General features: G+C 47.6%; 1 protein-coding gene across 2 annotated transcripts in view; it reads left to right on the forward strand.

Annotated features, from left to right (window-relative positions):
- gpd2 (glycerol-3-phosphate dehydrogenase 2 (mitochondrial)) overlaps positions 1-12,727 on the forward strand; it is a 29,844-nt gene that overhangs the window by 2,423 nt on the left and 14,694 nt on the right. Inside the window, exons 2-9 of one of the 2 annotated variants that reach the window (XM_012877424.3) lie at positions 2,129-2,235; positions 3,503-3,511; positions 7,285-7,456; positions 7,547-7,671; positions 7,758-7,855; positions 7,933-8,096; positions 11,963-12,127; positions 12,219-12,363. In XM_012877424.3, coding sequence (XP_012732878.1) covers positions 2,134-2,235; positions 3,503-3,511; positions 7,285-7,456; positions 7,547-7,671; positions 7,758-7,855; positions 7,933-8,096; positions 11,963-12,127; positions 12,219-12,363 — 980 coding nt within the window. In that variant the 5' untranslated portion in view covers positions 2,129-2,133. The remainder of the gene's footprint in view (positions 1-2,128; positions 2,236-3,502; positions 3,512-7,284; positions 7,457-7,546; positions 7,672-7,757; positions 7,856-7,932; positions 8,097-11,962; positions 12,128-12,218; positions 12,364-12,727) is intronic. The other variant, XM_012877425.3, reaches the window with a different exon arrangement.

Consider the following 12,727-nt stretch of genomic DNA (forward strand, 5'->3'; position numbering starts at 1 on the left):
CCTGGGTGTGCGGCGTTCCCTGGAAACCTGCATCCTAACTGCATTACAGCAGCTATGCAAATCATCTCAGGCCTCCCCCGGCTGGGAGCCGAGGTCCGTGCCGCGCCCGGCAGCTCGGCCGTCCTCCTCTGCTCGTTAAGGTTCCCTGGGTCCGTATGACAATGTGGAAAGTGACTGATTAGTTTCAGTGTCCAGTTCTGGGGGCGAATAAAAAACTTTTTGGTTTTGTGAGCCGGTCGAAGCACAGCTTTTAGAAGCGGGCCCAGTCTGGGTCGTCTTTCAGCTGTTATATTTACAGCTGGTCACAGTAAATCCTCTGCCTGGATCTTTCCCAGCTCTCTCATGTTGTCTCCTGGCCACTCTTACCGAGCAAACATCAACAATCCATACCTCTCCAGGCTTGAATTTCCGGGCTTGCGTAAATACAGCAGTCCACTGTGGATTTATGTCAGATATTAGACACTGGTCAGGCTATAAATATGCAAGCTGGAAAAAAATGAAATTAGATGGATGGATGGACAATTGATGAGATGATGAACAGATGAACAGACAGTGACATGGGTGGACTGATAAATGGCCTGATGGATGGATGAATTGATGGATAATGAACCAATGAATGGTTAGATGACCTGATGGATGAACTGATGAATTGATGGAATAATAAGTGGACTGAACAGTGGTTGGACGAACTCATGCATGCATGGATGTATAGATGGATGGATAGATGCATTTATGGATAGACAGAAATCAATTAAATTTTATTTATATAGCACCAATTCACATCACGTCATCTCAAGGCTCTTTCCAAAGTCAGACTCCATCAGATCCTCCAGGTTGGTGAGAAAGTTTCCTCTCTAAGGAAACCCAGCAGGTTGCATCAAGTCTCTCCAAGCAGCATTCACTCCTCCTGAAAGAGCGTAGAGCCACAGTGGACAGTCGTCTGCATTGTTGATGGCTTTGCAGCAATCCCTCATACTGAGCATGCATGAAGCGACAGTGGAGAGGAAAACTCCCCTTTAACAGGGAGGAGAACCTCCAGCAGAACCAGAACCAGGCTCAGTGTGAACGCTCATCTGCCTCCACCCACTGGGGCTTAGAGAAGACAGAGCAGAGACACAGAAAGCTCAGAAGCTCACATTGACCCAGGAGTACTTTCTATGTTAGAGAAGACAGAGCAGAGACACAGAAAGCACAGAAGCTCACATTGACCCAGGAGTACTTTCTATGTTAGAGAAGACAGAGCAGAGACACAGAAAGCACAGAAGCTCACATTGACCCAGGAGTACTTTCTATGTTAGAGAAGACAGAGCAGAGACACAGAAAGCACAGAAGCTCACATTGACCCAGGAGTACTTTCTATGTTAGAGAAGACAGAGCAGAGACACAGAAAGCTCAGAAGCTCACATTGACCCAGGAGTACTTTCTATGTTAGAGAAGACAGAGCAGAGACACAGAAAGCTCAGAAGCTCACATTGACCCAGGAGTACTTTCTATGTTAGAGAAGACAGAGCAGAGACACAGAAAGCTCAGAAGCTCACATTGACCCAGGAGTACTTTCTATGTTAGAGAAGACAGAGCAGAGACACAACAAGAGAGACAAGCAAAGGACTAATGGGTGCACTGATGGGTGCAATAATGGATGGATGGATAGCTGCATTGATGGATTGCTCAATAAACGGATGGATACATTCTTTAAAGCTAGGGGAAGGAATAAACTCTGTAAAACCAGGCATCCTTCCAGATGCTTCCATTCTCAGCCTTTTCCAGGCGCTCCTGGCCTGGCTAACAGGAAGACGGTGCTTTTGTATTAAATATTCTCCATGTGTCACCGGAGGTCCTGGCGCCTCTGCTGGCCTTCATTCTCTGCTTCCCAGTGTCCGACCAGCAGGTGAACCTGCAGGAGAACTATTAAGGGATGAAAGTATGTGTCTCCAGGAAGGTTTTGTCTTGCTTTAACCTCGTGAAAGTAGTTTGACCTGATCAACGCGATGATGCAGCGGTGATAAAGGGCGAAGAGTAAATGAATCTGCTTTAGGTCCTGTTTAAACCTCAGAGAGAGCTCCCTGGTTGGCCCTCACGTCTGCCTGACTCCTTCCTCCTAACCCTGAGGCTCTCTCTTCCACCACAGGGCTCATGGCGTTCAGACGGGCCCTGAGACGGACGGCGGTGGCGGGAGGCGGGGCGGTCGCCGCGGCCTTCGGCCTGTCGCAGCTCATGGAGTACAGGAGGACGCAGGTGAGCCTTGGGAGAGAGGGGCGTTTTCTTTCTCTGCAGAGGCCTTCCTGCTGGGAGGGCAAGTCCGGTCCGGATTGTGGAATGTGTTTACCCCGTTTTAGGTGTGTTGCTCTGTGTGGGGAAGTTTGCAGACGTACAGTGTCTGCCCTCCCCACTGTTTATTCAAAATAAAGGTCAAGGTCTGTCGCCAGCTCTGAGCCTCCTCCTGCTCCGTAGAGGAGTAGATTTATGTCACCGTGTGGTTTTACCCCAACAATGGAACTTTCTGGTACTGGAATCAGCTTTTTTTTCCTTCTTGCTTTTGATTGGTCGTTGAAAATCAGAGTAAATGACTGCTGACAGAGGAGCGAGGGGTAAAGAGTGTTTTGGCAGCGTCAAGCTTAGACGGCCTCAGTATTTATATCCCTTGAACTCTTCCACATTGTGTCACATTACAGCCTCAAACTGCGGCGCATTTCAACGGGACCTTGAAGTTGAAACCACTTGTCGGTGCTCTCTGTAGGTAAAGGTAACCTTTTTCTTCTCAGTGTCTGACCAGAACTGGCACTGAGCCTTTCACGGCCCTGGTCCTGACACTGGCAGAGCCACGCGCTTTGAGTGAAGTAAATATGAGACTCAGTCAGACTAGATGCTGTCCGGTCCTGTCTACCAAACACGTTAACCAGACAATGGACCAATCAGAAAGGGTCCACCGTTCCCCGGCCAGGATAAAAGCTATTCTCATCCTGACTTTTAAGTTAATTCGTCCAAACTCTGTGCATAACCCTGAACTCACCATGCCCACTGTGATGCACAGTGGTGGCAGCACCATGCTGTGGGGATGGTGTCAGAGAGAGCGTCACGGGTCATAATGCCGCCACCATGGTTCGCATTTTAAGATGGCGCCTCCAGGTTCTTGTGCAGCTCTGTCAGATAAAATCTCCGTTGACAGTGGATTGAAGGTTTCGGGTCGTATTGTGACAAAATGTGAGAGAAGCTTTACCGGTCGGGACCATTTGGAAGAGATGGTTTAGCTTCAGTAGAGCTGGTGATCCTTGAAGACGACAACGTCTCAGCGGGGACAGAAATAAGCGAGGCTTTAGCAGCAGTGTTGGCCCGGCTTATTTTACATGTGAGACATAACTTCAGATGCCGGACTTTATTGGTGTCCTCAAACCTAACCTGAACTTCTGTTTTGTGTCCCGGTGGGATAACGTCCCGCCTGCCTCTCTCTCTCTCTCTCTCTCTCTCTCTCTCTCTCTCGGCCATCGCCGTCCTCTCCACCAAGCCTGGATTGGTAAGACAGAAGTCCATCCTGATGAAATCCGATGATTTTCTGAATAGTTTGTAATCATGCATGCCTTCTGATCCCTGCAATTGCACTGCTGATGAGCTGACTGTCCGTCTTGTGTCCTTCACGTCGGGGCATGGGGCTCGGGGGAAGTTTTCAAGACGCGGCCCGATTGGCTATTAGCTTCGCCGCGCCGTCCTCCGACTTAACCTGATTACCGGCGCTTCATTGTGTGACCGAGCCTCCGCCAAAGGAGACAATGATTATATCATAGGCGAGACCTAAATTACAAACGCCCGCCGCCATTTGCAAGTCAAATGGCGCGGTGGCTTCAAAGCAGCTTGATGCAATCATTTAGCCGGAGCTGCTAAACAGAAAGCTGAATAAATATTTCATTAGAGGTGAAATTCTTCTACTGTAGCTGTGATTATTTCTTTAAATTAATTATCTTGCTAATCAAACGGTGGTGTTTCAAGTCTGCAATGTGTGAAAGCGAGCAGCATGCGGGAGCAGCCACAAAGTAACCCCTCTGCACTTTTCTAACTTTTTCCTTTCCTCCAGTCTAACCCTCAATGTGTTGTCCAGCCTCTCTTCAGCAACGCTTCACTTGCTCACGCAAGTCTCATGGAAGACATTATAAGCACAGAGAGGCTTCTTCTAAGCAAATATGTCATTCCAAAAAAAAGTAAAAAACAAAGCAACTGGACTTGTTTTCCGTAGTTGAAGATGTTTCTCTTCCTCTCCAGGAAGCTTTCTCAATTCAAAAAGTCTAGAGTAATGATGAGTACCAAGCTTTATACTACTGCCTAACAATGGCCTGTAATGGCTTAGCTAACATGCAGAATCAACAGAAACAGGTCCACCCCTTAGTAATGGGCGGTCGTTAAAGCCATTAAGCCAGCAGATTGAACCGAAACTGGTCCACTCATCTGTAGCGAAGAGTCGTTAGGGTTGTCCAGTCCAGTGGCTTTGTTTTTTACTTTTTTTGAAATGACCATGACCTGAATGACTGAGAACCTTCACCAGCACTAAGCAAATATGGCTCCTTAGAAACACATGGTCGCCAGATTTACCAAAGCATTTCCATCAGCATCGTTAGGCACCTATTATATTTGTAGACCTGATATGAGTCAAAAATAACAAGGAATAGAGGGTGAATTCATACTCAGTCAACTATAATATAGAATATATTTATAAACAGTATACACTTGTAGTATGTACAATCCATCCATCCATCCATCCATCCATCCATCCATCCATCCATCCATCCATCCATCCATCCATCCATCCATCCATCCATCCATTCATCCATCCATCCATCCATCCATCCATCCATCCATCCATCCATCCATCCATCCATCCATCCATCCATCCATCCATCCATCCATCAATCCATCCATCCATCGAGGGAAAGCGCCTCAAAGGAAGGTACCTAGGAGACTCCATGATCAAATGCTTACATCCACCTCAACGGACTCCTTTTTATTTCAGGGAGCGGTGGCGCTACTCTAACAGACCTCTTTTTTCACCATCACCTCATTTTCATGCCTCAGACTTGTGACCTGGACAGCTATTCTTTGGCTCAGCTGCTTCCTGTCCAAGACAGGAAGCACATTTCTACAGGTGTGAAGAAACTCCTTGGCTTGAGGCAGAGGGCCGATCCCCGTCTGTGAGGGAGTCTTAGAGAAGCCGACTCTCATCCCGGCTGAGTCGCCCTCTGCTCCACACCTCTCCAGTCCACGGTCGAGGTCATGACCCTAAATGAACCACATACTTTGCATACAGAACTGTATATATGTGGCATCCAAATTCGACACTGTCGTTATTACAGCTATGGTTAGAGATTGTGTCCAGGAGAAAACACTGTGTACCCTCTGAGGAGTCCAACCTGCACTATAAACAAACTCAACCTTTGAGCAAATTATACCAGGTCAGCTTTGGTATTAGCGAGAGCTCTCAACCCTGGGACCAGGTTTTCTCCCAACACGTCCCACAAAATTCCTAAGAGGGCGTGGCTGTCAGCTTCTGATCTACAAGACACATGTTAACCAGACAATGGACAGATCAGCAAGTCCAAAACGGCGACGACAAGGTCCAGGATAAAACCCTACACATGTCCTGACCTTTAGTAAAAAGCTAATTGGTTTTAAGGTTTAAAACATGTTGGACTAAGAAGACTGAAGGAAGTAAAGCTGTGCATCCCAACAATGCAGTTTGATTAGCCTCGGGAGCACAGGGGTGGTGGTATCATGACGTAGGCCTGTTTTTCTGGTTTTCTGTCTGACATGGGAGAGCAACTTCTTTATTACTCAAAGGGTTCTGCGTTTTCCAGAACCCTTGTGTTCTGGAAAACGCAGAACACAAGGGTTCTGGAATGTGTTTTCCAGCAAAAGGTTCTGTACCAGTCTGATCCACGGTGGCGGTGGTACCATGGTGTGGGCCTGTTTAGCAGCTTTTCGTTTTACTCAGAATCATTGAAATATGCATCATTTCCGCAGATCCTGCAGGCCATGCTTAACCTGACTCAAGCCAGACGCATGTCGCTCCGCCTAGCTCCACTCACATACATCTGGGACACCGCCATAGGAATTGCCTTTATTGAAGACTGGGCCTTATCAAAAATCCTTGCATATGATTGGATAAGCCACTTGTCTGTCCTCTTTATCGACGTGCTATTTCAACCACTCACACCGAAGCTAACCCGTGACGCTGATGAGAGCGATGCAGGAAAAAAAAGTGTTTTATGTGTTTGCGGCTCTAGTGGCACGCGTTTTATTGACAGTGAGCTGATAGGAAGAGGGGGGAAGACAGGCGGCAAAGCACCGCGGGTCGGAGTCGATCCCGGGTCAATCGCGTTGAGGACTAAAGGCCTCCTAACATGGTTCGTGCTAACCGCTAACCGCTCCGGGGCGCGTCCGCGTCTGCAGCGGACGAGGACGCGCCCCAGAAAACAAAACTTGCCAAATGCGGTCGGGAGAAGGGCGAAAACATGGTTTCCACCAACAAAAGCCTTCAGAGCCGTTCTCTGATGTTCTTTTAATGAAACAATATTAGGTAGATTGGACAACACGGAAGAAATAGCAGCATCAATGTTAACGCTTGCTTCCTCGATGCAAGCCGCCATTGCTATCAAAACTGTCTCACGTCATGGTCGCTTCACCACTACGTCACATCTATGAAACTCCAGACCTGCGTCCTGATTGGCCAGACCATAAAATTGGTTGGAGAAATCATTTTCAATGGGCGATGTCCCAGATGTATGTGAGTGGAGCTAGGCGGAGCAACATACGTCTGGCATGAGTCAGGTTAGGCCATGCTAGGTTTGTGCTGTGGAAGTCAACATCCTGACTTAAATGGTAGAGAAATAGAGCAAAAAAAGGCTTGGAGGGAAAATTTTAATAAGTAAGAATTCACCGACATCCTGGAATTGAAGGTCATCTTCAGCAGAACGGCTGCAACTGGTACGCTGCTAAAGTCCAAGGTTCACAAACCTTTCCCACGCACTGTGGAGTTCAGAACGCAGGGGCCACAGCGATCTCACTGCACAAGCAAACCAAATTCATAATGTATGAAAATTATTGCAGGTCGGTGCATGGGCGGATTATGAGGCCAGAATAACGTACCTGCGGTGTGCTTATAATGTTTCAGAGCAGCTCAAGCAAAGTGTTGCTATGTCTTCTTGCATTAATCTGCACTATCTATAGAATACGGGTCACTGTTGAGGAGGGGAAGGCGTCGCTGTGGTTGTGTTTATGCGCTTCCATATGTGTCCCTTCCAGGCTAGACTGGCTCACGTGGCGGCCGAGGCAGAGCTGAAGGTCCCCTACGCGGACGAGCTCCCCTCCAGGCAGACGCAGCTCGCAGCCCTGCGCGACACTCCGGAGTTTGACGTCCTGGTTGTCGGAGGGGGAGCCACCGGTGCCGGATGTGCCTTAGACGCCGTCACCCGCAGTAAGCCCGCCGCCCAGCAGCCTCCTGGGCGTGTCACACGCAGCGTCCAGAACGTCTTCCCTCACAAGCCGGTGTCTGTTCTGTCCGCAGACCTGAAAACCGCCCTTGTAGAAAGAAGTGACTTCTCTTCAGGGACGAGCAGCCGGAGCACCAAGCTCATCCATGGGGGAGTGCGCTACCTCCAGAAGGCCATCATGCAGCTGGACTACGAACAGGTTGGTTCGTGTCTCCATCGCCCCCTGGTGTTGCGGCTCTTTTGTCATGCTTCGTCTGACTTGGCCTGCTTTTGCGGACACCCCAGTACATGATGGTGAAAGAGGCTCTGCACGAGCGAGCCAACCTGCTGGAGATTGCCCCCCACCTGTCCGCGCCGTTACCCATCATGCTCCCTGTTTACAAGTACGAGTGCCAATCTGAAACGCCGAGCTGCTTTTTTACGTCGACGGCCTTTAAAGGGAAGGTGGTTTTATTTCCAGATGGTGGCAGTTGCCCTACTACTGGGCTGGGATAAAGATGTACGACTTGGTGGCCGGGATCTACTGCCTGAAGAGCAGCTACGTTCTGAGCAAGTCCAAAGCCTTGGAGCATTTTCCAATGCTGAAGAAGGACAAGCTGGTAGGAGCCATCGTCTACTATGACGGTGAGTAAAAGATTCATTTCCCACTTTTCATAGTTTGCTGTAAACATAAAGAGGCAAATGAGTCAGATTGGCCGTCTCCAGATGGCACCACAGGTTCTCTGTCAGATTTAACTCTGGACCCTTCCCAGGCCTTTCTACAAATGCACCTTGCTTCTCTTCAAGTTGCTCTTTGTTGATTTGATTTGCATTTTCTAGCAGAAATCTGAAGGCTTTGGGTCAAAGGTACCTGCTATTTAGAGCTGTTGATAATTGCATCCACCCTCACTAAAACCTTAGTTCTGTAGGAAGAAAATCAGCCCGCAGCATGGTTGTGCCACCACTGTGCTTCACTGTGTGGGTGCAGGTTTCTTTTGGGGATTCTGATCTAAAGGCTCCAGTTTGGTTCTGACAGAATATAAAACATTCTCCCTGGAGGAGGGGGTGTCCCACCTGGTCCAGTCCTGGATGCTTTTCCTTACCTTTCCTCTGGACATATGGACCACTACCGTCCATCTGCCCATCCATCCAAGCATCCAGAACCAGAACCTTTTAACATCCCCATCTAAATCGGTTAGGATTAGAGTTTTATTATTAGAGTTTATGTTGTTTAGCTTCCTTTGTGGGTTCCTTAACATTTTTACAGCCCACATGTTCTGGTCAGACATTATCTCAGATTAACAATCTGGGCCCAATGATAGTTTGCACATCTTCTCATTGTTTAGGCTGCCCTTTATGTTAAAGTCGCCTACCTCCACCGGTATCCTAGATCCCCCTGTTCTTCAAAATGATGCTAAGCTAATATCATTTGTGTAGCTTTAGCAAAGGGCTATTTTCTGATCTACATTTGTTCACAATCTAAAAACTAAAATACATTTTTCTTGACTTTAAAGAAAAGTTATTTAAAAAAGGATCTGCGTCCCATCGGGACTTTATTGTTGTATACATATTAAATTGAGGAAAGCAGAGCAATGATTCCCTTGATTACAGTCATAAAGGGGGTTAAAGACGAAGGCGCCTGTCACGCAGTCAGGCCCGAGGCTTCACCAGTTCCTTTGGGGCCGAACAGAGTGTTGACGGGTCGGTGGGATGCAGTAAAGCTTGCATATTCATTTCTCCGGGACAAAGAGGTAAAACACGTATGGACGCCTGGTCTTCTCCGTCCTCTTCCCTCCGCCACAGATAACAACGCGGGTCATGCAGGCCTCACTGACCATCATACCTGGCTTTACTTTACTTTATGGATAGCTTTTAGAAGAGAATCTAGAGAGAAGTACCGGTTATGTTGCATTTCCACATCTTTCCCCTCCTCCATCATGGTCCGAGGGGATGGATGGAGGCGGGGGCAGGGGGGAGGGGGGATGGTGGAGGATCCGAGCGTCTTTTCTCCAATTATTCCGTCTGGAACAATCACGCTCGTGACATTTAGAATCCTGACCTTCTCTTCCGGCGCTGCGGAGAAGAGTGGTGGTGGTCTGCCGCAACGACAGGGCAGCAGCAGCTCTCTCTCCTGCCGTCGACGACAGCCGGCTTTCGTTTTGCTCCCACAGAAGCTGGACAGCAAACATGTAATCCTCTCACACTGAACCGCTTCAGGTGTGTGCCTACATTTGCATTTAATAGCCATCTCAGTGTGTTAACCTGTGGAAGGTACGCCTGGTCTGTGGTCCAACGCAAACAGTTTCTGTTGTTTCGTTTTTTATTCTTATGAATGTGTTTCCAAATCTTGAGAGACATCTGTAATGTCTCGTTCACCGACAATATGGGAAATGAGACAAATCTGTAAAAAGCATTGACGGCCGTAGACAGGAAGTGTTCAGCCAGATCATCATGCCATGTTTTGACTGGGTCTTGGATTAAAACAGCAACAATAACCTGATAGGTTGGACCCTCATCTCTAGGCCTTTATAGCAGATCCAGTCTGGAGAACCAGGAGAAAAAGCATTCCTGCTTGTGTGTCTTGTCCTCATCTTAATTCTGCTTTTAATACAACCACACTCTCAATAAATTGCTCGTTTGGGAATGAAAGCATCTTTCTTCAATTTGATCCTTGAATCTTTGACAAACTGGCCACATTCTGTTCAGGTCCCAGCATCCACCATCATCTCATGAGAATTTGTCATCAGATAAATTTTGTCTCCCTTTTCTTCCCAACGTTGCTTCAGTTGCTTGAGGACTACAGACAAACACACCATCTGAACGTCTCACCTCAGCCTTTCAGTCAAGTTGAAGTCTGGACTTTGACTAGGCCAATTTAACGCCTTGATTCTGTTGAAGACTAGCTGCCGTGTTTGTGACCGTTGTTCCGTTAATGACCCGGTTTGGGCCAGGCTTCAGCTCTAGAACACCCGCGCTAAGAAAACCAAGCTGGTAACCTGGATAGATCATAGTCCATTAGATGTCTGAAACCAGTCCAAATGAAGACACAAGTCAGACTGCAACTAAGTGAGTTACCAGACAAAGAGAAGATAAGAGGGGCTGGAAAAAAGAAAATCAATAAACCCTTCGGAAAAGAGTTGAAATCACACTGGTGATTGAAAATTTGAACTGGAAAGTATAACAAAATAAATCCATTACCAGGGAAGAAAAGAACAAAACAGTCATGAACCAGTAAAACCAGAACCAAAGAGCCTCACCCTTCCCTCTAGAACTACTCAGAGGGGTTGATGGTTGATGCTGTAACTGGAAAGAGACCAGGCTGCAAAACACTAGTGATGGGAACACCAGTTCATTTGAGTGTACTAAACCGAGAAATGAACAAATCCATTAACAAAGTCCTTTGATTCAGTTCATTAACTCAAATGAGTCGTTCATTTGAACGAGTCGTTCATGAACGACACGACACTGCAACACAAGCCTCTGTCACCATGCTGAACACTCTGTCTGATGGACTTTATGACCTTCAAATACTTCCTAGATAGAAAGACTTTTTAAGGTCATTGCTGATGCTTTCCTGCCTTGGCGTTGGGTTCTAGAGAAGCAAACAGTCTAAACCTGTGCTGGAGAGTACGCTCAAATGTCTGTCGCTGTTCAGTAAGTTCGAGTTCCCCTCTGCAGCAGGAGGACATTTTTGTCAGCAAGGTGTACAGCCAGAGCGTCGAGTATCAGAGAGGACTCCACCCATCCAGAACAGAGAAGGCTAATTAAACACTTGTCAGGATGGTATGTTCAAGGCTGTGTTTATGAGGCTGTCTGGGCAGTCTTTCAGGTTTTACCAAGACATGTTACATGCAAAAGCTTTTGTTGTGTTTTTTTAAAGGCCAAAACTGGTAAGAATATTAATTCTAAGGATAACAGGTATAGAGTGTTCACAGATTGATTGTATTGGCCGCATGATTGGTCAGATGGATGGATAGAACAGACAGAGTGGTGGAAGGATGGACAGATAAAACTGACCAATTGAGTGTTGGCCAGACAGGCTAGCTGATGGATAGATGGATGGATGGATGGATGGATGGATGGATTTGACTAATCTGTATAATCTGACTGATTCTGACTTTGTAAAGTGCCTTGAGATGACATGTTTCATGAATTGGCCCTATATAAATAAAATTTAACTGAAAAAAAATGGATGGATGGATGGATGGGCAACTTATGAACAAACGGATAGACTGACGGATACTCACACGGATGGACAAACTGACCAATGGCTGGAAGAACAGAGGGATAGATGGGTTGACAGAAACTATCCCATGGATGGGCGGACTGATGTACAGATGGAGAAATTGATGGACAGACATACTGCCAGATATGTATTTTTATTAAAAAGGATCAAACTTGTTAACGTTTAGCTCCAACATTGATATCTTAGCGTTACTGGCTAATAGAAGGTTTGCTGCTCCTGTTTCTGTGAGAGAACCTAAATCCCAGCTCTTGGTCCTCACCACCAGGCCAACACAACGATGCCCGCATGAACTTGGCCATCGCGCTGTCTGCCGCTCGCCACGGCGCGGCCGTCGCCAACTACACCGAGGTCGTTCGCCTTCTGAAGACCAAAGACCCGCAGACTGGCAAGGAGAGAGTGTGTGGCGCCCGCTGCAGGGACGTCACCACAGGTGAGGGCTCCGAAGCCCAGCCCAGAAAACCTGAACTGATGTCTCTCCAGGCGCAAGCTCTTCACTGGGATATGTTTGGTTTGCTTTCCAGGGCAGGAGTTTGACGTGAGGGCCAAATGTGTGATCAATGCCACTGGACCCTTCACCGACTCTCTGAGGCAGATGGACAAGCAGGAGACCTCCAACATCTGCCAGCCCAGCGCGGGCGTCCACATCGTCATCCCAGGATACTACAGGTAGCACGGCAACACGGCTGAACGCCTGCTGTCAAAACTCTGCGTGTGCCGCTGTTTTCATATGCATTACCCCCGTTAGTTTGTCCTTCTGTTTTCTCATTCCTTTCTACAAATAGTCAGGTAGCCAAACTATCATCTGACCTTCACTTACGGGTGCAGGACAATCTTCCCAGGTTGAGAAACAGCTCTGCAATAGAGTGGTTTTGTTGAAGTGGGAGGCTTTAAAGTTCAGCTAAGCTTATTGAGCGAAACCCGAGGGAGCGCGAGCCCTTTGAACACAAATGCCAACCACCTAATTTTCTTCTTCATCTTTGGCGCTCACCTCGTTCGGCCCCCTCATAGACGTTGCTCCCTCCTTACTTCA

The sequence above is a fragment of the Fundulus heteroclitus genome, chromosome 24 (assembly GCF_011125445.2).
Source record: "Fundulus heteroclitus isolate FHET01 chromosome 24, MU-UCD_Fhet_4.1, whole genome shotgun sequence".
Classification (NCBI taxonomy): domain Eukaryota; kingdom Metazoa; phylum Chordata; class Actinopteri; order Cyprinodontiformes; family Fundulidae; genus Fundulus; species Fundulus heteroclitus.